This window comes from Coenobita brevimanus, chromosome 79, assembly GCF_032717465.1.
Source record: "Coenobita brevimanus isolate Jiangsu-jjx chromosome 79, ASM3271746v2, whole genome shotgun sequence".
Taxonomy (NCBI): Eukaryota; Metazoa; Arthropoda; class Malacostraca; order Decapoda; family Coenobitidae; genus Coenobita; species Coenobita brevimanus.
This window is the reverse complement of record NC_137032.1, coordinates 4825207-4851292: the sequence shown is the minus strand read 5'-3', so window position 1 is coordinate 4851292 and position 26086 is coordinate 4825207. Positions and strand designations below refer to the sequence as shown.

At 40.0% G+C, this 26086-nt stretch overlaps 1 protein-coding gene across 2 annotated transcripts; it reads left to right on the top strand.

The window, feature by feature from the left end:
* Positions 1–690: 690 nt before the first annotated feature.
* On the top strand, positions 691–26086 carry LOC145409003 (GDP-mannose 4,6 dehydratase-like). 2 transcript variants are annotated; one of them, XM_080279571.1, is made up of 9 exons: positions 691–774; positions 8773–8889; positions 10522–10647; positions 13224–13416; positions 17093–17325; positions 23056–23157; positions 24636–24749; positions 25292–25360; positions 25544–26086. In XM_080279571.1, exons 1-9 carry the CDS (start codon positions 721–723, stop codon positions 25604–25606), a joined length of 1071 nt encoding a protein of 356 aa, XP_080135697.1. In that variant the 5' UTR covers positions 691–720; the 3' UTR covers positions 25607–26086. The 2 variants fall into 2 exon arrangements, with proteins under 2 accessions (XP_080135697.1, XP_080135698.1); XM_080279572.1 differs by lacking the exon at positions 691–774 and adding an exon at positions 7449–7512.

The following is a 26086-nucleotide window of genomic DNA, read 5'->3' as shown; positions in this document are numbered from 1 at the left end:
ATTCATCTTTATTTAATACTGGGAAGCGTGAATTCTGATTATCGCCCCGTTAATCTGAAGTTGGTTATAAGTGAACTGACAAATAGAACCCAGTCTATTACGTATTATTTTTTCCACTCAAGTATGCTACATATTTCCTTGCATGTGCAGAAGACCGTCGTATTCTGAATCCCAGATGTAGGTTGCAACATCATATTGCAACTTTATGTGCCTGTGCTGACTTTTTATATTAATGCACACCTTTTCGTCTTCATTAATCTGAATCATTATGCTTCGCTTCTCCTCAACTCGTAATCCACAGTATATTTTGTAATTAGCATAAAAATATATACAACATTTACATTTCAGTACTAATATTAAGATACTGTATGCAGTTGAACCAAAATTTTATATTAATGCTGACTAGTTTGCTTACATTACAAATCCCTTTAAAGTACGGTTTGCTTGTAAACAAACTGATGCCACATCGGCAAATAGTCAACGATATTCTTTTTAAATTTGTAAGTATCGAATTATGTTATTATTAGGTTTGCAGATAGAAATAAAAGATGCCAACTTGTATAACATTGAAAAATTAGTGAAGAATTACAAACAACATGCCATGGATCAATTGTTAATAAATAATCTCACTGTGGCAACTGTGGAAGTGCCACGCAAACCCGTGGTGGTGTCGTGGCATTTGATTGACTTGTGAAGGTATTACTCGTACAACTATTTATAATGGCTGAAAATATCCCAGGAAAGACTGCATTGCTGACAGGCATAACAGGACAGGTTAGTGGGTGTTAATTTATATTGTTCTGCATCGAAGCCAAGATTGGGGTAGCCTGTTCAAGATTTCACCGCAGTGAATTGTTTCATGGTTACTTGAGTGATAAAGGAAGTAGTAGTATTTTCCCAGAACGTAATGAATTATGTATAGTGGCACCTTAGAAATAGCTTTTTGTGTAGGATATCGACTAAGCAGAAAATATGCCAAACGCTGTACCTGTACTTTTTTCCTGTCTTCAGTTTGCCTTGCTTATTGCCACTAAGATTATTCTTATGCATTTGGATAATTTCCCGACCTATGACCCTTCCCTAACCAATCTTTACTGACCCCAGACAAAGTTAGATGAAGATCTGAAACAGAGAAAAAAATGGAGGCAAAAGTTTGAAGTAAATGGAGAATAAATTGTCATTTTCAGGGGAGGGGGGTTGGTGTAGTTTACTGTTACACCCTTAATCTTACTACTAGATTTCTGTATTTTTTCGTGATTGTTTTTGTTTCCATTCAGAGAATTTGTGGTGCAGTGTTTTTCTGACAATGCGTTTCATTCTAGTCACCTGCGTTTTACTGTAGTGAAATCCTCAACCTCACTCCACATAACAATGATGAGTGAGATGTAGGAATTCAGAATTTTGGGGTGGGGGGAAAAATTCCAAGATATTTAAGAGGAGCCTGTGGAGTCACATGGAGAGACAGGCTGACAAATGAGGATATAAAGGAGCGTTGTGGTGTGGATGTGGATGTGATAGGAAGCGTTAGGAGGAATACACTGAGATGGTTTGGCCATGTGGAGAGGATGGAGGGTGAAAGACTGATGAAGAGAGTGTATGTGAGTGAGGTGGAGGGGGGAAGAGGGAGGGGGAGGCTGAGGATGAGATGGAGGGATGGGGTGGAGGGGTATATGAGAGAGGGGGGTGTGAGTTGGGAGCGGGGCAGTGAAATGGCGGGGGACAGAGCGATGTGAAGGCGATTTGTTTGTGGCCACCCTGAACGGGATTGAGGCGTCTGGCAGTAGATAGATATATATTTACAGTAGAAATGAAGGTGAAAATTAATATAAATGCAACAGAAAACAAGAAGCACACTACCCAGATGATTTATTCACAATGTTAAATTCATAAAACCAAATAAAAAATAAATAGTCTAACAAAATTTAGACCGAACCTAACTTAGTCTAATGTGGATCTACCCAAGCCCATGCAGAGTAACCAAACCTAACCTAATACTGGTATAGAATTAATGTGCCTTAAGATGCCATGTTTGGAGAGTACCATACCCTGTTATAGTGCCAAAAGGTACAGGGTAAATCCTCTATTGTTTTCTCAGCACAAGTATTGGAAATCTACAGTATACAGAAAGTACCAGTAGGTTACCAGAGCACATGAAGGTATGGTGGTAGCAACCATCATCCACTGAGTTGATGTAGTGTTGCTTACTTCATCCCTTGTCTTTATCATTCTTTTTCTGTTAGCCCTCCTTTCTTACTATTTCTCCCATCTTTCCTGTTACTTTTTGATACTCTCCCTTCTCATTCCATATGAAAATTGGAAAACAACTAACTCAAAGTCAAATGGCCACCCCATGTGGGACTATGATGTCTGGCTGTAGATAGATAGATAGACTTTCCTTTTCAAGTGGCTTTACGTGAGTGACAAGCCTATTGCTTTCCTGTAAGCCAGGCAACCATTAACAGTGCTGGTTTGTAGCCATATAACCAACCCATACCGTTATATGTTCCCTACGTGTCAGCAAGTGGGTTGCCGGAGGGTTAGTGCCCCTCCCCATAAAACAACTAACTCAAAGACAAACGGCCACCCCTTATGGGATCATGGCTTTTAGCTGTAGATAGATAGATAGAACTTTCTGCCAGAATCCTTCGTACACATGTCACTACCATCATTAAATGCTTGACTGTTACCATAAACTGAGGTGAATTCGGACTTTTTTTCGTTTTTTTGTGCCATGTAATCAAGTTTTTAGTTCAGTCCAAGATCGGGCTGGTCCACTAGGATATCGAATCCTAGCAGTCAAAAATTTAAAATGTTTAATGTATAGTTATAGCAAATAAAGTAATGAGTGACCGAATTTGTACTCAAATTTTGATGAATTCGGACACACTGTATAAATTCGTACATAAATATAAAATGAATGCAGATGACTACCTTGGGGTCCCAGTTTATTTTCGACCGCATGTGGGGCCATTTCGGACATTTTGGGGCTTTTAAAAAAGTGGTCTCCTTCCAGTACAAAAATAATGTCACTCCCTGACAATATAAGCTAATGACTATAATGAGATATGAACACAATAACCATTAAGTTTTTCTTTGGTTTAAATAAAACAGAACACCTGTAGATTATATATATCTAGCTACAAACCTTAGTTTTGTATATACTTAACAATCATCTCTGACTAATAATTTCTCCTTTTGGGAGACAAATGGAAAATTAGTTAAAGGTGATATGGTATTTAACATGATTATTTGGCTTTACCATTTTCTTGCTTGTTTTAAGTTTTACTTTACAATATTATCATATTGTAAAGTAAATGAATGTGTATGAATGGATGAGTAAATGGGGAGTGTGTCGTCCTGTCTCGGCTACCTCCCTTTCCTTGGGGGAAGCAGCCTAGGTATATAGATAGATAGATTTTACTCATTAGTTGATGTTAATATCAGCAGTTTAAGAGACACATTACGAGGAACTTATTTAAATTAATCTAGGCACTTTCAAAATCACAACTAAAATGCTAAAAAGTTTTGCACCCAGCTCTGCCTTGAGCACAGGTATTAGCACATAAAAAGAATCATAATTCATGTTCTCCTGGAAATTAACAAAGAATGTTTATCAAACCTTCTAACCCATCCTTTCTTTAATCCATCCTTCCCTTGAACTCTCTCTCTCTCTCTCTCTCTCTCTCTCTCTCTCTCTCTCTCTCATATCAAACACTTCCTTCCACCACCATATCCCCTATCTCCCTCACTCTTACTCATCTCATTCTACTGTGGCCAACATTTGACATTCACATCAAGTATCATTCATTCTCATTTGTCTAGTTTTGGTTCTTCTACATACATCACAATATCACCAGGAACATTTGAATTTACAAAGACATTTGTGGTCCCAGAAACATGCTTTAAAAAGCGAACTTGAAGGGTATGGGAGACTGCAATGATTACTGCCATATAATATTTTTTCTTCTTCCTTTCATCACACACTTGTACTATAACCCACTCATGAAGCTTTGGTTTGTTGACCTCTTCCTCTCTTCTGTCACCTTCTTCCTCATCTGCTGATCCTGCAATCTCTGTTACCTCTGTTGGCGCTTCTTTTGCTTCACTGGCTCCCTGTCTCTCACTTTCCGTGTCCCCTTTACTGGCCACTTCTGTTGTCTCATTTTCTGTTACTGTTGCTTCAGCTATTAGCTCTCTCTCTATTAGCTCATATTCCTCATATGTGATGACTGTATTGGTATGTTCTGTGTAGATTCACTAGAAGTATTACAGGCTGCTTAGATTTTGCTGTCTTTTTTCTCTTCTGTTGAGGTCTTCCAGTGCTTGTTCCTGAAGTGGCAGCTCTTGAAGTTGATGGCAGATTCTTGGATATTGTTGCAGGATCATCTGGATCTGAATTGTTATCACTGTCACTTGAAGATCCAACATCAGCACCCCCTGTAAGTCTTCTAGCTTTAACACTTTTTCATGGAGCAACAGTTATCTTCCTTTTCTTGCCATGGGTTGGTGTAGAAGTGGATGTGCCATATCTAAATGAGGTCAGGTGTTTTAATTGAGACTCATCAAGAGCTGTCCCTGCTGAAATGTTGGATGTGGAACTACTGCAAGAGGTGTCACCTGCATCATCCTGGTGGCTTGCACGGTTCACCACAGGACCAACTGTAGTGTTTCTAGACCCATTTGACTGTTCAGGTGGTTCATTTCTAGCTCTGCTGGCATCTGGGACACAAGATAAAACTGCTTCTGCATTCAGAGGCAAAATTCTACACTTTCTAAATCCACTCTGAATATTCTGTTTGATATTTTTTTGAAGTCTTTCCATAAGTCTTCCTAGCTGCTTTGGGAACTCCACTTTGGGGAGCGAAGGATATTTTCTACCTAAAGAGGTTGCCATAAACTCAATTAGAAGGGTTTGCCAGTGGCCTTTCATTGGTCTAAACACAGAGACATCAAGAGGTTGTGTTAGATTTGTTGAATTTGGGGGCAGAAGCACAAAATCTTTATTATTTTCATCACAGGCTGGGACAGCAGCTACACTTATGTGGCTGGCAAGATTATCTCCAATGATAACTTTCTTTCCCATCTGTCATTTTGTGTAGGGGATAATAATTTTGAAGAACCAATCTTCAAATGTGATTCCATCAAACCAGCTGCTGTCAGTCCTGTTATAACGTGCATTTGGAGGGTCGCCTTCTGTCCAGGTGTTATACAGATGTTTGGATTTGTAGACTACATAGGGGGGTAAAAGATTTCCTGATGCAATGCATGCAAACATAATTGATGTGGTTGAATTCATTACTCTCTCGGGATACTTACATCCTCTGCATACAATTACCTTCTTTCGCCCTGGGTCATCCGAGAGGTTAGTTTCATCGTAATTTATTATATTCTCGGGTGATACATCCTTCACTGTCTTTTCAAGGTTTTTGAAGTAAAAGCTGATAATTTCAGGGGTGACTGAAGCTCGGGACACCTTTACATTTTGACAGAAACGTTGAGAAATTCCATTTTTGTGATGCTTCAGGAAACTGCATGCCCAATTGTAGCGTGGGAGATTGTTTTTAAACTTCCTAATTGTTATGCCACGTCTGTCTAGATAGGTTTTAATGATGATACATAGCTCAAAAGTATCAAATGGAAATCCCCCAGTCTGAAATAGTTCTTAGGTGCTTAACAATAATATCTTCAACATCTGCAGTAAGAGATGTTTGTCCACCTTGCTTTTTAGGATGCATCCTCGTGGCAGCATCATTCAGAGTACTTTTAGCAAATCCATACTTAACTGCAGCTTGTCTTAAACTTAATTTTCCACTTGAAATATCTGCACAGGCTTGCTGGAATTTCCCCATATCTTTTTCACGATAATGTCCTCAATCTCCACCAGTTCTTTTTTTATATGTTCGAGTCATTGGGTGTCCTTGCTTAAACAGGTAGTACCATAGCAGCTCAAAAGTATACCTGTAAATGACACATATGAATCCAATTACATACAGTATCCACATCTGACAAGTTGTAGGCAATAGTACATTGTAAAAAAGGTTATTTTTTTGTTCATACTCCCCCTGTCCGAATTGACCCCAGTGTCCGAATTGACTCCAATTTGCATTAAGATTTTAAAAATTTCATTAAATGCCCAATTAAGAAGATAATGCCAATTATGCACTTTGCACTTTCACACTACTCATGAAAGTACGTTTGGGCACTGAAGACTTTCCTACATCAATTCATCAACATTTCTGCCAGAGAAAGTTTGCCAATGTTACGAATTTCATTCTTTTTACATTTGTTTGCTTTTTAGTATATATTTGGTATGTGCCACGTGATATATTAAAAATCTTTATACACAAAAGTACAATAAAGAATACCAAACAATTGAGCGCAAACAGATTTCTATCTGTCTATCTATTGCCAGATGCCATAATCCCATACGGGGTGGCCATTTGACTCTGAGTTATTTGTTTTACAGGGAGGGGCACTAACCCTCCACCAATCCACTTGACACTTAGGGAGCACGTATGGTTTGGTTATATGGTTACCACCCAGCGTTGTAAATGGTTTCCTGGCTTACAGGAAACCATTTGGCTTGTCACTCAATGTAAAGCCACCTGTAATGGAAAGAAGAGCAATAAGTAGTGACAGGAAAGATGGGAGAAATAGGAAGAGAGGAGGGCTGGCACAGAAAAAGAATGATAAAGGCTAAGGAAGAAGTAGGCAGCACTACATCATGAGTGGATGATGGTCGCCACCACCTGCCACTAGCAGATTTCTGATACGTTTATTAATTAATTATTAATTAATTTAAATAACTTTTTATTTCAATAATGTCTGAATTCTCCCCGAATCCGAATTCACCCCAGTTTACGGTACTTCTCGTCTCATACACAAAAATGATCAAACGTAACACAAATGTCCTTGAAAAATTGGGAAATATGCATGAGGTGCAGTCCAAGACTTTTACCTCCATACCATTACACATGTAGTAGCTACAGTACTGGATTTCCAGAGAAAAAAAGACTTGTTAAAAGCTTTGTGTAATAATACTACAGAATATTGTTCACAGTTTTGGTTATGCAGTACTGTATAATGCATATCTTTATAGCATGTTGCCTTAATATACCAGTAAGATATATCAGTAGCCAGACCCCTTATTCCCATAAGGGATGATCACAAACAAATTGCCTCCATTGTCACTCTGTCCCCCACAGTTAGGCTATTGTCTCCAATTCACACACCCCTCTAGTATATATCTCCACCCCATTCGTCCATCCTATCCCTCCTTACTGATACCGGTATTCATGTCATTGTTCAGTAGTGCTTCAGTCTTCTTGATTACATGTAGCTACTGATGATCTGTTGTAGTTAAAAATATTCAGAAAATTTAAAAAATACCCAAACACCAAGATAGTTGGAACAGACAGAGATTAATTCATTCTGCTGAGTGCATTACGAAGAAGCAACTGAGATATGAACTCTACAATGCAAGTGGCTATCATCACAGGAGTAACAGGCCAGGTAGGCATACTTGTATTTTGTGTATGTTATTCCAGCTGTGGTTATAGGTTCTTATATGTACAGTATAAGTATTGCACTCTTTAATTTTTAATTCCATAGGAGATGTTTAATGCTTATGAGAGTTGTGGTTCAAAGTATGATATAAGTCAGCATACCTTAGTGAATGTTAATATGTTCTGCTTGATGACATCTTTTCTGTTGTATTCTTGCTACCTCCATTTTTTTTAGATATTTGGAACCGGAAAGGTTGGGTATAGCCTTTATAAACTCTTTCATCACTAGGATGTTCTCTGATACAGATTGATAGTCTGGTAAAGTAGCTGCAAGAATGTCACAAAAAAGGCATTACTAAGTTAAAGGGGTTAAATAGGTTGGAATACTGTAATTCCTTTCTGAAGTAATCAAGGAAACAGGTGAAAAACTACAGGCTACAGCACAACAGCGTATCGAGACAGTTAATCTAGTATAACACTGTCCCAGAAAGTATGGTAGGTACTGTATCAGAACAGTTAGAAGGGATCTTTAAACAAGTAGGGGTAACTTAAAAAAAAAAAAAAAAAAAAAAAAAAAAAACTGTGTTAACCCTTTATTGGTCAGGTGCATCCCTGGACCAACAGCTAAATATAATTTTGTTACCATAGCCAAAATAAGAGTCCTAAGTGGTTACCCACCTTCAAAATCATTAAAATTGTAACACTATTTGGTGTTCTCATTATAGCTAGCTAAGTGGTGCATTATGTACGGTTTTGATACTGATACAGAAAGTCCATGTCTTTTATTACTTATGGGAACCCTTTTGTTGGCTCTGTTGCACTGAGATACAGGTATTGTATTTTATTCAGCAAAAGGAAATAATTTTCCAATTTTGACTGCCTTTGATTGGTAGTGTTATAATTACTGAACTATTTTTTTTAACCATGGTATTTTTTTTCAGCTAAAGAGTTAAAAGACTTTACAGTATTCTTTTCATTTAAATTTTGTCAGCTTGCAGATACTTCACTTTCATTTTCTCCTCAGCTTACACTTTTGTAAATATTGCTTGATGAGTAAGACCTGTGGCAGAGAGAGAGAAACATAAATTTAAAAATTCATTCTTGTGCAAGGTGTAATTGAAACAGTGAGCATTATCTCATAAACTTTTTCTTTGTCTTACTCATGTACTGTATTGGTATCAGTTTGAAATACATTCATGTTCATATATGAATCATGCTTATGTATGATAATAGCATGCATGTGACAGAAATGTTAATGTCTATGCAGGATGGTTCATACTTAGCTGAACTGCTGCTGTCCAAGGGTTACCAGGTCCACGGCATCATCAGGAGGTCATCGTCCTTCAACACTGGCCGCATCAGACATCTTTATGAGGACCAGAAGGTAACCTACCAACTCCTTCATTTTAGTTTGTTGGTCTTTGGCAAACCCTTAATTGGCAGAATACCATAATTGGTAGATAACCCAATCTAATACGGTATAAGAGCACTGTATTGGAGTATTTCTGGATATATCAAACAGCAGTATTTACCTATATTTGGTGAAGTCCACTGCAATTATGTAATTCAGAGGTATGAGCTTTAAAGTGAAGTATGGACACAAATCCAGTGGTAGACAAAACATTATGATACAGTAAGTAATACAGAAAATATTTGTTATGTACCTATGATAATGATATCTCCATGAATATTTAGCAGCATATTGTACAGTGCCTCAAGAAAGTATCCGTACTTAGGGGCAGATAGTTTTGAAATCATACGTTCACCTCAGGTGTGTTTTCGGATCACATCGTTGGTTTTTCAGTTTGTTTACCATATAGTTGTTCTGATACTTTTTTGAGGTACTGTACATAGCTACATTTAGTGAGGCATTGTTCCATGCTTCCATGGGCTAACTCTTTTTCATCAGATAGCCTTTCCAAGCTGCAGCTTTCTAGTTTTCTGAATTTTCCGAAGCATTTTATTTTAGTGTCCTAACCCTGAGGTCGCCTCTCAAAATCTCATTCAGTCTTATCATTGATCACCTGACAGGGGCTGTCCCATGCAGATTCATTTTTTACATTTCTTCATACAATTACTGTCAAACATTCTCTCCACATGTTCAGACGGCCACAGACTGCCCATATATATCACCTCAGTATAAATTTCAGTGCCCAGGCATCTTCTTAAATGTGCTGTGCACATTGTTCTCTCTTATTGTGACACTGCACATCCATCTCCCCATTGTCATTTAATTTTCTCTAATCTTTGAACATTTACTGCCTCTGTTGTGCCACCATACAGCATCACACTGCATTTACAAAAGTGTAAAATTTTCTGCTCATATATTTACAGAACCACCTCATATATTAATTGTGTTTTCCAAGTAAAATTCCTTTTCAGCCTTCTTCACTTGAGAACTTTTTCCTTTGTAGATCAGTCTGATACACACAGGGCAATCAGGGGTGGACTTTTGTGCCATTTTGTGATGCAGTGCATTTGTCCTGTTGCCCTGATACAATTTTTAAGAGGCCTGGGAGTCTAAACTGAGTTAAGGCACTCTAGCCGGATGTGACATAAGGGTTTACTTCCGAGGGATGAGAGGGACTCCTGGCTCATGTACTGCCATGAAAGGGAAAACATTTAGTCACACCTTCATTGTTTAGACTGAGTAGTTTAGACCCAGGTCTTTAAACTTCTAAGGAGACAGCACTGGATTGGATAATGATGATGAGCAATCCAGTTTCATAGCTCATTTTGTTTTTGTAGTCTTTTGATGATATTGTACACTGTGTTCAGTATAGGAGAGAGATTTCAAACTCAGGGGGTTTGATATAGACTTCATCAACCCCTTCATTACTGGGTATCATCTAAACTTAAATAGAAAAAAAAACATAAGAGGAGCAAGAAGATAATGTAAAAGACATTCTCAAACTGAAGGTTAATATAAAGGACATCCTCGAACTGAAGGGATTAATATTAAAAATTTGGAATGAGTGATGATAATTGTTCATCATGCAACGTTATTGTGCTTTAGATTCACAGAAATGGACGCATGACCCTTCACTATGGAGATCTGACTGATTCAACATGCCTGGTCAAGATAATATCCCGAGTACAGCCAGATGAAATCTACAACCTTGGAGCTCAGAGTCATGTTAAGGTAATGCCAGTGCTTTATGTTGTGTACAGTTGTTGTTGTTGCTTAACCTTGGTCTTTTTGGCCAAGCAGACCTGTCAACAACAGGTCAACAACTGTTTCTTTGAGACTGCCCTACACGTACAGTATATACAGTACATACACCGTGAAAGGAGCCAGTGTTCCCTTGTGGGAGACAGTGCCCCACCAGGGTCTATCTCACGACAAAGGAAAATATGATGAGGTTTGGCTCCGTGGTGGATGTCACAGCTGCTCCACCCAGGGTGCACAGCACTGCCAAGGGTAGGTTCCTCATCAATGCGTGTTGTGTACGGTAATTCAGGGTTGTAAGGACTGTATAATTAAGTCTGAGATCTCAGAGGGGAAGGCAAACCACCAATTTTAGACACTGAAACACAAGAAGATGATGCAAGTCACAAGAAAATGTTGTGGAAAGGATGCAGAGTTCTAAGAGTGAGATGTAACAAGAGGCTCATACAAGAATATGGTAGTGGTCATGAAGAAATACTGTAGTATAGAAAAAGACTTAGAGCCACATTATTGTCTTAGTCTGTCATTGGTCTGCTGGAAATAAGCTTAAAAAGACAAAGTGTTGTTGTCATATTAAGGTGGCCAAACTTTCTTGTTCTTATAGGTAACATGGATAAATGGTATTTTTTGATGGACCCCTTCAGTTCAGTGACATACCACTAACATAAAAGAATGTGGCCAAATCAGTATCGTAAACATCATCTGCTGTTTAGTGCCCAGTACATACTGTGCTGACAAAGAGCCTGCATGTGGTGGTGGTGTACACCCTGCTTTGAGCAGCTGTGGTATCCACCTGAGAGCCAAACCTCATATCTCCCAGCATCGTGCCGTTGGAAGGACCCTGGCCCTACCCAGCTGTGGTGCTATCACATGGAGGGCAATGGATCCCTACGTGGTGTGTTTACTGTATTGTACATGGTAGGACAGATCCACAAAAGCAGTTGCTTACCTGTGGTTGATGGGTCCACTCAGCCAGACAGACTATGAGTAAATAATAACAACCAGTAAGTAGAATAGATTATGTACTGTATTACAACTTGACTTATTATGTTTGACTATTAGTTCTTGGCCAGTTCAGTACCCCACCATTTGTGTGACTAATACATAGTTGAATTTTGCCATGCAAATCAAACTATGCATTTAATACAAATGTCTTAATACATTAAATCTCCCCAAATAACTGTTAATACACCATGCTGACCAGATGAGAGAGTGAAAATGTGCCAGAAGATACAAACAGCCAGTGCGGTAGGTCACTGAGTGCTGATATGTGTCAGGAATAGTTAGTTATGAGAATTTCATTATCTCAGACAAATATACATTGTTAAGAATGCCGGCTCTCTAACTATGATAAATATGAGAGAAGAGGGTTATCTGGTTCACAATCGAGAGTAGCAGAATTGCTGTGAACATCGCTGGTCGTGTCCACATACGTCACACACAAGACATGGAATGTTGGTGCGTGGCAGCCTGTGTTTTTTAGTCTTATTACCGTAATTCTTCTATTCATCTTGACATTTTTGCCATGCTTATCGAATATGGATAAGGTTCATCTATCTGCTCAGATGGTAAATGGTGCATATGGAATCCGTGCAAATGGTGGGGTTACTGTATTTCTTCAAATCTGACAATCGTTTTGCCCTTCATGAGCAAGGCAGTAGCACCTTTCCTCCTGTGGGACCTTGCTAGGTCTCAGTGTGGTTGTGGGGAAGGGGGGGGGGAAGATAATAGCTTGCAAAAACAAAAAGTGATCAAAGTGCACAATATAATTTTTTGAGTACCATGAGTCATGGTACTCTTCATATGTCAACATTTTTCATCCATGAGACAGTACTTTGGTTTCAAAATAATGAATTGATAAGTATCAGACAGTCACAGAGGAAGGTTCTCTCTCTCTCTCTCTCTCTCTCTAGTCTGCCATGTTTTTCCCAGCATTTGTTTTTAATGCCATGCTACAGCAATGGTGGTTAGTAAACATCAGGAGGAGGAAAGGAATGTTATGATTGCTGTAGTTCATGAAGAGAGATCAAATTCAGGTGCTAGATGAGTAATGATGGCTGTCAGAGCACATTTTGTATACTTTGAAAAACTGTCTAGCAGCATGCCCAATCCAACAATACCACTGCTAAAACCCAAAGGTGGAATGACCTAGGAATAATGGTCAAATAATAAGTCAGGCTGTAGAACTTATGTTTCGTTCTCCTGTAAACAATTTAATTTTTGTATTGGTTGGTGCAGTGAACAGGCCAATGATTAAATGTACAGATTTGTGTGGATGTGGGTATGAGTGTAGGGATGGGAGGGTGGGTGAGTGGGTGTGCGGTAGCTGTATCAATCATTTTTATTCTAGCAATCTTGAGGTAATTTTTATTCACTTTTGAGTAGACTGCTTGTAGTCAGATGGGTTAGTGAAGCTATGCCTGACTGCTCTTGTTCTGAAAGCCTTTCCTAAATGCTCTCTAGAAATAACAAGAATGTGGTAAAAAATATATCAGTGAATTATAGCGGCTTGGAATATTATTTGTGTTTGTCATTAGTTGATGCTTTAGGTATCGTTTGACCTGGCTGAGTACACGGGCAATGTGGATGCTATGGGGACACTGCGGCTGCTGGATGCCATCAGAACATGTGGGTTGGATAAGAAAGTCAAGTTCTACCAGGCATCAACATCAGAACTGTATGGAAAGGTTCAAGAAAGACCACAGAAAGAAACTACTCCATTTTATCCTCGATCACCATATGGTAAGATTAGTGCTGCTGACTGAAGTTATTGATTTAACGTAAGTATTTTTATATCAAGTTCAGGTATTTTGTTAGTATGAATGTTGCATGTTGTGTTTGTCATATCCCAATACTTGTTTCAAAATTGTCATCATCATCATCCTTACTGTTTTTCTCACCTAAAGATGGGGTGAGATACAGAAATAAGCATGGTGCAGTGACCCCCTTAATTAGGCCAAGGTAGCTAATGTGTTAACCTAGTATCCCAGATAATTATATGGCCCTTTTAACTCATCATACAATATATTTTAACCGCATCTTGAGTCTGACTCCCACTTTCCCCCTGAAAGTCCTATGTGGCCGTAACATACATATTGATATTCTGTCTAAAAACATACCCAACAGCCCAGAGGTAAAACAGACCTAATAAAGGGACATTACAGAGGCTTAAAACACAATAATGTCAGGAGTGACAACTACTGTCACTGCCAGAATTGCTTAACCTCTTTCCCTCCCATCCAGGTATGACCTTTTTGATAGGCCTACCTGTGGTATAAAAGTTAACTTTTTTTTTTCTTTTCTTTTTTTCCCCCCCCACAATTTCGCTACTCCTTTACCATCATTATCCTGTACTGCTTCTGTTCCATCCTCATTCTTCTATTTCCTTTCCTCCAGTAGCTATCTCTCTCCCTCTTGCTTTTTCTTTTACTCCTAACTCTTACTTTCCACTTCCTGTCCATCCAGGGAATAAGAATTTAAAAAGAACAACTAAACGGGGGACAAAGAGGAACAAATAAAAAAGGGTTTACGATAGAAGAGCTGAGTGGTAGGATGGGACTGGAGCGTATTGGTGTTGTGATGAGGAGAGGTAGATTGAGATTGTTTGGGCATGTGGAGAGGATGGGGGATGATAACTGGGTGCAAATTAGATGATGGATGGATGGATGGAGAAAGTGAGAAGTGTTAACATTAGAGGTAGGGTTGCGAGAGGTAGATCGAAAAAGACCTGGGATGAGGTCATTGAGCTTGACCTCAGGGATAAGGGACAGAATAGGGAAGCTGCCAGAGATCAAGCAGCATGGAAAGCCGTCATTAGGTGACCAAGGCCAATGCATTCAAGCACGTTGGAGCCTTTAAAAACAAAATGAAACGATATGAAAATCTGCATCTTTCCTTTCCCTCCCCCTCCATCTTTTCTGGTCCGACACTGTTGATCTCTTTCTCTCTCTTTCTTTTGCTCTCTTTTATCTTCTGCTGCAGTGTCACTTCTCTTCCCTTTTTTCTTCCCTTCCATTTTCTTTCCATTTTGGCATCTAATACCTCTCTCCCTCCCTGTTGACTTTCTCATTATTCCATCTCATGTCACATGCAAAAAGATATATAATAGGAAGGAATAAAAGAGAGGCATAAGAGAAACTACATCCCTTCCCTCCATTCCTCCTTCCCTCTGTCTTTTCAGGCTAGTGGTGCTTTGTTGATCTGTCTTCCTTTCTTCTTGCTTCTCCCTCTTTTCATACTTCTGCCACTTATTTTCCTCCTTCTCTCTATTCCTTTTTTCTTTCCTTTACTCATTCTGTTACTTCTCTTCCTCTCATTTTTCTTTTTATTTCCTGTCCCATCCAGAAGATATGAAAAGCAAGAATGAATGAGGGAAATAACAGGAGATATGTGTCTCTTATCTGGTGGCAGTGACTGTTGCTCAGTCTCTTCTCACTTTCTCTCCATCTATCTCCCTTTCTTGCCATCTGGCACTTCTCTTCCTCACTCTTCTACTTTCTGGCTTTTGGTGCTTTACTAGTATACTGCTGTAATACAGGTAATATTTTTCTTAAAAGTCAGAAATAAAGAAAATTTTTTTAAACATTGAAGATCTCTGGAGTTTTCAACTGAGATTAGTGTGTGTTACTTGGTTTGGGGTCCATGCAACATGGTTCATGGTCAAAGTTTTTATTGCCACATAAGTACGAATATGTATTTCAGAACTGCAAATGGGGAGACCACTGTGGTTAGAATAACTCTCCAAAGAATTAAATGACCAAAGGTGCTGGAAATCATGATGAGGCATGATGAACACTATGCCTCAAACCCCTGTTATTCCTTAAAAAATATAAAGATAGATAAACAGACCAGCCTTTGACAAATCAAACTTGGGCATGGTGGTGGGTTTCACCTAAAGTTTTTTTATGACACACTTACTCTGCCATAACACACTTGCATTAGACATTCGTTTTTATGGGGGGGGGGGGATAATAACCCTGCAGGATTTGTCTTTGTCAAAGAGACCTGAGCAGAGATCAAGGTAAATTCAGGTTTCATTCATTTTGAGATGCCTGGACACATTATGTTTAAAAGACAGGAGATCATAGGCAGTGGGAAAGTCACTTCCGGAGTTGTGTAGCAACATACACAAAAGACTGAGAGTACCAGTTAACTCTTGCAGTAGAGTTGGGCAGAAAAAGGGGAGATGGTATAAAGCTAGACAGGGGCTGTATCCAAACTTACTCCTGTATTTTCTGTTTGGTAATGATGATAGATGGTTGGAGGAATGTACCAAATGATGAAACAGCAGTTATTGAAGACGTGTATATGAGAGTAGCCACTGTACTTGTTAAGTATTTTCAAGATGCTGTTGACAATATAAGATTTAAGTCAGTTTTAACCAGTAGAATGTAACCACTTGCATAATATTGGCAATATGTGCATATAGACATAACTGATAGTTGCCGCAGAGTATGCTATATATCTGTACATGTTGGTACTTTGCTGCTGGAGTTGTAAGAGTAGTAAACTACAATAAGGAATGGGTTAAGTCCCCCCAGCTGTGGCAAAAAATAGTTTGAGAATTTTAATTTAGTTGGTACGGATTTTTATTCAGTTTAGAAAAAGCCCTTAGTATGCTTTTCCTTCCTTTACAGTGGCTTTACATTGAGTGACAAGCCAAATGGTTTCCTGTAAGCCAAGAAACCATTTACAACGCTGGGTGGTAACCATATAACCAAACCATACGTGCTCCTTACGTGTCAACAAGTGGGTTGGTGGAGGGTTAGTGTCCCTCCCCGTAAAACAAATAACTCAAAGTCAAATGGCCACCCCCTGCGGGATTGTGGCGACTGGCAATAGATAGATAGATAGGTATTTAAGGAATTAATAAAGGCTATCTCTAACCTCACCAGTATGAAAATTCTGTCCTAAATTGGGTAAAATTGTAAAGAGATAACTCAAATAGCAAGTATGTCATCATATTTAAAGAGTAAGGCTCTTTCCTATGATCCACCAGAAAATCATAGAACTAGAATTGGAAACGTAAGACAGAAAGTAGATATAGACATGTTTATTAAAAGGGGACTGAGAATTTTGTTGGACAGAATGTCAGGGACATTGTATTTGGCACCTGGGGGTGGCCTATCCACCAGCACCTCCTAGCTCCCAGAGATGAATAATATACAAATGAAAATTTACTGTAATTGTTTTACAGTAGTTTCAGAATTCAGATTTAAGGAAAGTTAAGTAGCATAGGATCATTTACGTTTGGTCTAGTTTCTAACAGAAATACTAAAGACTTTGAAACAGTGTAATGAAAAAGTTATGATTCAGTTAAATGGCACCCCCTTACAGCTGTCACCTGGGACAGACCCCCCCTGCCCCCCCATAGTATTCCACTGCAGATTGTGCATCTACATTTACTGATTATTTTCAGGTGCTGCCAAACTCTATGCTTACTGGATTGTAGTGAACTATAGAGAAGCATATGGAATGTTTGCCTGCAATGGAATTCTCTTCAATCATGAATCACCACGAAGAGGTGAAACATTTGTGACACGCAAGATTACACGTTCAGTGGCCAAGATTCATTTAGGACATTTGGAAAAATTTGAACTAGGAAATCTGGATTCACAGAGAGACTGGGGACATGCAAAAGATTATGTGGAGGTAAGATGACTGTCGTAATTCCTGAACTGTATATATATTTTGAGATGGTCTAGTACCTTAAATAACCAGTTGGTGTGAATGTCAGGCAATGTGCATTTTATTTGTATCATCAATAGGTGGCTGGAGAATTTTGGTTGTGTGCCTGAAGTGTAGGCTAGCTGCCTACCCATTAATATCCTGATCTATAGTAGACTTGCCTTGGGCCGTACACCTTGCAGGGGGTATTGTAGGTATAAACAGTGGTAGGAGGGGTGCCCACCATCCCCAGTCATTCTGGTACTGCCTCCATGTATCTGTATACTGAGTGACAAGACAAATGGTTTACTGTAATCCAGTGAAACCATTTATTGCACTGGATGGTAAGCAAACCAAATAACACCTGGTGGTCTAATGGGCTAAGGAACTCCAACTGGATGCGGCCTGCAAGAGTTTACATCTAGGGGACGGTTGGGGTATATTCCTCACACAATGCCACTCAAAGGCATGTGGGGCTGGTCACCCTTGCCTTAAATGTTAGGACTGGGTAACCTAGCATGGGACCCTTGTGCTTCTTGTAAGGTGGAAAAGGATTGGATGATGATGAAGATGTAAACTTTAGGAGTGTGCACTTATCGTTACAGAAATCCATAGGCATGATTTGTAGCTGAGTGATTAGCATTGTTTAATAATATCTCTTTTCTGACTAATTAAGCTGTTGGTCAAAGATACTGCAACAGATGGAATACTGCTTCAGTGCTAAATTGTGGCATACCCAGCAAAATGCTTCCTTTACATCATCTTGGCTCAGTTTTAAACTTGTACAAAGAATTGGATAGGATTGATTTACAAGAAAAGGTTTTGCTGCTCTCCTTATGGTTTTTATTGTGACCTCTGGTTTAACTACACATGAACCTGATGGAATTCAACTACTTCAGGTGGGTGTTTGCAGATATCACCTGTTGGGTTATGTGTAAGCCTTGTGGCAGCACTGTATGCCATTGATTATTTGAGCTTTCCACACCTCCTGGTTGGAAGGATTTTAGAATGTCTCCTCCTTCTGTTTAGATGTTATGGTCAGTTACCAGCAGATGTGGAATATGGTCACAAAGCCAGACTGGTTCTTGGATAAGTAGTCATGGCCGCCAGGAGGGGCCAAGACTCTTTCCATTGAAGATTTAAGGCCATGAGCACAAGGTATCACACAGAAAGAGAAAAAATGTTTGCTCTTAAACATGCTTAGGAATTACCATCCTGCACAGTCCCAAATGGCCGCAGCAGCAACCTCCTTCGAGCTCTGGGATCATTGACAGGGTCTGTGACAGAAGGCACACTGGGGGAGGCATCCCCCTCCCCCTTCACTAACAAGTCAGCAGGTACAGTTGCCTTGAAATATTTCTTTACCACATTGTGGTTTGTGGCATACATGTGGCAGCCTTACAGTGCACAGTACAGTAAGTGATTAACTGAATGCCTACTGTGTGAACCATACAGAAAGACATGTGTGTTCATTCCTACAGTTATTCTAGCACTGTAACTCTGCCATGTGTATGCCAGAGTCTTCACAAAGGAAACAAATACCATGAGGCAACTGTACCTGTCAGGGCATACTGAGTGAGCTTAGGGTTTACCTCAGGTTGAGAAATATCTTCACTAGTCCAGGGATTCAAACTCAGGTCCTTTGGATTGCATCTTTGGCTGTTTCCTTTACTGTTTAACACTAGATACATTTTTTAATTAGTGTGGGTATTGTTTCAGTACACTCCAAGGAGTTCTTTCTCAGGAATGATGATAGCTAAAATTTAGAACCCCCCCCCCTCATTACAAAGTCCTGGCCTTGTCACTGAGGCTTAGCAGGCTTGAAAGATGACCAATTTACCCTGTAGTGCTAGGTGCATATAGCATCTGACATACACTGTCCATGCACATTAACAGCAAAATCCTATCTATCTATTGCCAGACGCCTCAATCCCGTTTGGGGTGGCCACAAACAAATCGCCTCCAAGTCGCCCTGTCCCCCGCCATTTCACTCCCCTGCTCCCAGCTCACACCCCCCTCTCTCATATACCTCTCCACCCCATCCCTCCATCTCATCCTCGGCCTCCCCCTCCCTCTTTCCCCCTCCACCTCACTCACATACACTCTCTTCGTCAGTCTTTCACCCTCCATCCTCTCCACATGGCCAAACCACCTCAGTGTGTTCCTCATAATGCTTCCTATCACATCCACATCAACACCACAAAGCTCCTTTATATCCTCATTCGTCAGCCTGTCTCTCCATGTGACTCCACAGGCTCCTCTTAAATAACTCATTTCCACTGCTCTCACTCTTGACTTGTGTCCTTCCAACAACGTCCAAGCTTCACTTCCGTACGTTAGAGTTGGTATCACAATACTGTCATGTAGTAACTTTTTCACTTCCCTGCTCACATCCCTGTTTCTTATCACTGCTTTCAAGGAACCAGCAACCTTTCTTCCCTGCTGTACCCTTTCAAGCACTTCACCCTCCAAACCTCCATCCTTACTCATCACACTACCCAAGTACTTAAACGTACTCACATTTTCCAATTCCTCACCATCCAACCTCGCTGTACATTCACTGACTTCACCTTTCTCAAAGACCATCACTTTACTCTTCCCTACATTCACCTTTAGATTCCGTTTCTTACACACTCCCCCAAACTCATCTACCAAGCCTTGCAGCTCTTCGTCTTCACTCAACAACACAGTATCATCTGCAAACAACAGTACAGGGAGTTTCCAAACACTATCCTCTCTCACCATGGCCACTCCAACATCCACTACCCTACCTTGTACCTCTTTTATTACCCCATCCATGTACAGATTGAACAACCATGGAGACATGACACATCCCTGTTTCAACCCAACCTTCAAAGAGAAAAATTCACTTAGTTCACCATCCACACACACTGCAACCTTCGCACCATCGTACATACTCTTCACAGCATTCGACAACTTTCCATCTACTCCATATATTCTTAACACTTTCCACAATCCTTGTCTATCCACCCTGTCATATGCTTTCTCCAAATCCATGAATGCCGCATACAACTTCTTTCCCTTCTCTAGAAACTTTTCCACTAAAGATCTGAGAATGAATATCTGATCTACACAACCTCTTCCCTTCCTAAAGCCTCCCTGTTCTTCTCCAACTAATTTCTCTGTTCTTTCTCTAACTCTGTCAATAAGTATCCTACCATACACTTTTCCTATTATACTAAGAAGACAAATGCCCCTATGGTTACCACACACTTCTTTTTCCCCTTTTCCTTTGTACAAGGGAATAATTATACCTGACTTCCAATCCTCCGGGACTCTACCTTCCTCCCAGGCCAATCTGCACATCTTCCACATCCATTCTACTACTATCTCTCCCCCATGCTTCAGCATTTCACCACACACTCCATCAATTCCTGGGGCTTTCCCCAATTTAACTTTCTTCATTGCTTCCACAACTTCTATCCTACTGATTTCTTCCTGTCTTCTCACCTCCCTCCTTCTCCCAGCCATTCCCCAGCCACTTATACTCGCATTACTTCCATCCTCTACGTTCAACAATTCCTTAAAGTGTTTTCTCCATCTGCTCACTTTTTCTCCCTTCTCCACTAGTAATCTACCATTTTTATCTTTCACTCCCCTGCTAACTTCACTTCCACCCTGTCTTACTCTTTTCACCTCTCTCCAGAACATTTTCTTACAGTCCCTCCACTTTACACTCAAATTTCTTCCAAATTCCTCATCCACTCTCTTCTTACTCTCTCTTACTAATCTTTTCACCTCTCTCTTCCTTTCTACATATAACTATCTCTTCCGCCTCTCAACCTCTTCCACGCCCCTATTTCTCATCCATTCATTGTATGCTTTCTTCTTTTGTGCCACAGCCTGTTTCACCTCTTCAGTCCACCACGCTGTTCCTTGCACCCCCCTCCGTCTTCTCTTCCTTCCACACACCACATCACATGCTGCACATATTTCTTCTGTAAATATTCTACACACACATTCCACGTCTCCCATCTGCTCCAATTCATATTTGCCCAATCGTTCCTCCACTTCTCTCTTATACTCTGGCTTTTTCTCATCCTCCTGTAACCTTTCCACTCTCCTCGCAACTTCTCCTTCCTCTCGTCTTTCCCTTCTTCTATTCCTCCAACTTTCTTGTACTTTAATTCTGTCCATCACCAAGTAGTGGTCAGAAAGTCCACTCCTCCAACCTCTATACACTCTTGCATCCATTACACATCTTCGCGTCCTTTCATCCACACACACATAATCAATCATTGCCTTCCATTCATTCAGTTCACCACCCACCCTTCTCATCACTCACCATGTATACCTGTGAATCATTTTATGCCTGAAGAGGGTATTGGCTATCACCAACCCCCTCCCAGCACAAATGTCCACTAATGCACTCCCATTCTCATCTATCTCAGCAGGCACACCCCACTCACCAACTATTCCATCCACCTTCACATTCCCAACTTTACCATTCATATCACCAATCAAAAACACTCTCTCATTCCTTCCAAACTTTTCCATGCACACTTTTACATTTGTCCAGAACTCTCCTCTCACTCTTCTAGCACGATCTTGCGTTGGCGCATACACACACACAATCACCCACATTTGTATTCCAACTTTCAACTTTACCCACACAATCCTTGACCCAACTGATCCATACTGTCTTATGCTCCACTTCCATCTTTTACTCACGACTATACATACTCCTTCCTTTGCCCTCTCATTCTCACCTACTCCTGCGCATATACCCCATCCATACTCCCATTCTCTCACACTTTCTCCTCTCCATTTTGTTTCAGTTATTCCACATACATCCACTTTCGCATCCTCAAGCACCTGGACAATCTCTCTCTCTTTCACCTCATCATTCGCTCCCCTTACATTCCAGGTTCCAATTACAATGTCCTTTGTCCGGTCCTTGGTCGTCATCGTTTGGTCAGTCCTTGTCCAATCTTTACATTTCATCTTCACCTAAAGTTGTATTAGTTATTTTGTCAAGGTTTATCATCATTATTATCTAACCCTGTGTTGATCCATGAGGAGCGTAGGAGCCTGGGGCTAGGCAGGTTGGTCCCGACACTTAAGATGAGAGTGACCAGCCTCACACATCCCTGAGCAGCATTATGTGAGCAATAAACCCCAACCACCCCTTGGAAATAAACCTGCACAGGCTCAATCTGATTGGAGAGCCTTAATTACCCACTAAAGCACCAGGCATCATAATGTGGTTATCTGGTTGCCACCCAGTGTAGTAAATGGTTTCTTGGTGTATAGGAAACCATTTGGCTTGTCACTCAGTGTTGAATCACCCATAGGCAGATGGAAGAGGAAAGAATAAAGGAAAGAAAGATAGATGAAGATGAAAGAAAGGATAAATGTATCTAATTGATGTTCTTCATCCTTGTTGTGTTGAAATGGCAATTTTTCATAAGTCTTTGTTTTGTTTTTTTGTTTTTTTCTGTAATACAGAAGGCCTTTCCTAGTTTCCCCCCTCCCCCTGCATAATACAGAAGGCCTCTTGTATTTATACATCAGTTATCTGATGATGCTTTGAATGTTCTGCTCGGATCCAAATTAGACTAAGCACAATGGCGATTTGTTTGTGGCCACCCCAAACGGGACTGAGGCGTCTGGCAATAGATAGATAGATAGACAATTGAATGTCAGATAATAGCCCTTATACTGTGGACATACTTTATATATTTACCTGTACAGGGAATGTGGATGATGTTGCAGCAAGATGAACCAGAGGACTTTGTGTTGGCCACCGGGGAAGTTCACTCCGTTAGGGAGTTTGTTGAAGCAGCATTTAGGGAGGTAGGTGCTATGTTTTCATCCTTAAATTGTAGCTTTTTCATAATAGTGACTTTTCAGTCTATTCTGATTCATTCTTCTTTCTCATTTTAAATGTCAGGACCAACTTGCCCAGCCCCGGGCTCTTACGCTTCTCATGGGGCAACGTAGGATTGGATGGATGGATGGAATGATTTATTCTTGCTTCATTCAGCTGATTTTATGCAGCTTAAGAAAGCATCATGTGTTGAATATGTCCCTCAATATGAGATTTAAATAATTTTGATAGTGCAGCATGGAGGGAATGGTTAATGTAAAATGTATGAGTGATGATGTGAACAGGATCATTATGGATGGTATGGACTTGTGGAGAGTATGGAAGAGGTTAACTGGGTGAGAAGGGGACAATTTGTACCATATCATATCATGCATAAGGCTCTAGCATGCCTGCATGCATTAGTCTCAGTCACCTAATGGCGTTCTCCATGCCGCACGATCTCCGACAGCCTCCCTGTTCGGTCCCATAGCCCTGAAGTCACACTGTTTAACCTTGTCCCAAGTCTTTTTTTTAATTTGCCTTTTAGAACCCAACCCTTTTCATGCACGCTTCTTGCTTTCTGCACCCAGTTGTCATCGTCTATCTGTTGCCATGCATAACATGAAATGACAGGCTGAAACATCAAACAGACCTGAATGTGAAATGGATAGCCCATGCTTGATGAATCAAGGAAACATCTGATGACATTCAGAGAATGGACCTCAGGGTTAGACTGTGCAGCGTCAAAAAGCAACCGTCAGGTGAAAAGACTGAATCATACAAACGTGGAAGATTGCCTTTAAAAAATCCTACAGTATGTATTCATATTGTGGTGTTGAGAAGAGGGGCATTTGAAGTTCTAATGAAATTCAAATATGCTTGTGCAAGTGTAGACAAAAGAGGCTAATATGTAAAGGATGTGGGGACTGTGACTAAAGTAAAGAATGTGACCAGTGATGTGGAGGCCTTGTTATGAAACTAAAAACCATCTGCCAGTGCTCCCTGGAGAGCCACCTGAAGTACTTGTTAGTACAGTACCTATATTTTCTTTTGGGAGTAGGTAATTGATGTGAAATTGCTTTAAAACATTGGATTGGAAGGAGAGGAAATTGTCTGTTAAGAAATATGTTGTAAGTATGCTGCATAGATGGGGTAGAATAAGGAATAGGGGAGATTTGTGAAAGATTTGATATTAGGAAGGTCATTGATCATTGGATAGATGAGTGTGCATGGATGGTATAGTCAGATAGAGAAGTAATGTCTTAGGTTGTGGAAATGTTAAAGATAGGAGGAAAAGGAATGGAAGGATAAGAAGCAAGTGGCTAAGTACAGCAAGTAAATACAAGTTAGGTTATGTACTGACATTGAAGAGGAGAATAAATTGCAATAGATTAAGTTTGCTTTCCATAGCTTTAGATTATGATGCCTTTTGTAATTCCTGTCTTATCAGTGTGACGTTTTGCAGGTTGGGCGAGAAATCTACTGGGAAGGATCAGGTGTGGATGAAGTCGGGAAAGAAAAGGGGACAGATATTGTACGAGTCTCTGTCAACCCCAAGTATTACAGACCTGCTGAAGTGGTGTGTGGTTGTGATTGCTTTTGACAGTGGAATAAGTATTGGATAAGTAGTTTTTAGTTTAAGAAAAGTGTCCTGTTTCTTGTCTTTTAATATATCATAAATAATATTCAAGTTATCTCTACATTCATTAGGGGTGAGGATGTGTATCATGGTCTGTTTTATTTTTTTCTTCGTTTAATGGAACAGTCCTCTATATGTATGTGCATATTTAGGTTTTATGGTACTTTCACATCTGTTTTCATGTAGTTTGCAAGAAGCCCTGTATTTATGGATACACAGTTTATTTTGTGTGTGTGAACCAGCCAGTGGATGTTTGGTGGTCTGGTGAGTTGAAACATCCAACTGTGACCCATAAGGGTTTAATTCTGAGGGTTGGCTGAGGTTTGTTGAGAGCCGCAGGTTGAATGACAGGTCACTTTCACTTTCAGTGTCTGGATTGAGTAGCTAAGCATAGCCCTAGACCCATGTGCACCTGACTGGGCAGAAGTACAGAGGGATGATGGTTGAATGTATGCATGATATGTAATTTTCTCTCTCCTCAGGACTTCTTACAGGGTGATGCCACCAAGGCCCGGCAAAAGCTGAACTGGAAACCTACTTACACTTTTCAGGTAAATAAAACTCCTTCCAGTTATGTGTAAGTTTGAAATACTGGTAATTAAATCTGAACAGTTTCCATGAGCTGTTATGTCAGAATGTGTAGAGCAGATTGCACTTTTTTTTTCTCTCAACTATGCAAGTGAGCACTTTCTTTATGTGGAATCAATTTTTTTTTTTTTACCTCCATCTCACAGGCTCTGGTGACAGATATGGTACAAGCTGACATTGAGCTTATGAAGAAAGACCCCACAGCTTAAGTTAAACAAGATTTGTGCTCAGTATCAACTAAAGAATGAACATGGTTTGATAAATGCTACATGGGGGAAAGGTGAGCTGTTGTCATACCACATTCTAGTTATTTATTTTATGCTTCATACTGACCATTGTATTCCTGTTTTCATTAGTAAGTAAAAGATTTCCTGTTCAAGGCTGTGAAACTTGGTACGGTCTTGCATTAGTTGTGGAAGTTTTGTGTGCAGAATTTTCAGCTGTCTTATATTGTGATAATCTGTCTTTTAAAAGACATCAGATGTTAGTTCTGACAGCTTGAATGAAATATGAAAGTGTATTCTTAGGAATGAATGGGATATTAATGGAGATATAATGTTCACTCTTTTGATTGCTATAACTTATCAGCAACACAAAATCATCTTATGTTAACCAGAATGAAATACCTGTGTCCACACCAGCAAAAGTTAAGTTTAGCGTGAAAGTTGACCAGGGTTAGCGCAATGAGT

What these genes read in the sequence shown, in the direction of transcription:
- LOC145409003 (XM_080279571.1), top strand. Translation starts at nt 721, where the DNA reads ATGGCTGAAAATATCCCAGGAAAGACTGCATTGCTGACAGGCATAACA. An exon ending in TGACAGGCATAACAGGACAG is followed by an intron (nt 775 to 8,772) that starts GTTAGTGGGTGT and finishes ATGTCTATGCAG; the next exon opens with GATGGTTCATACTTAGCTGA. An exon ending in ATCTTTATGAGGACCAGAAG is followed by an intron (nt 8,890 to 10,521) that starts GTAACCTACCAA and finishes ATTGTGCTTTAG; the next exon opens with ATTCACAGAAATGGACGCAT.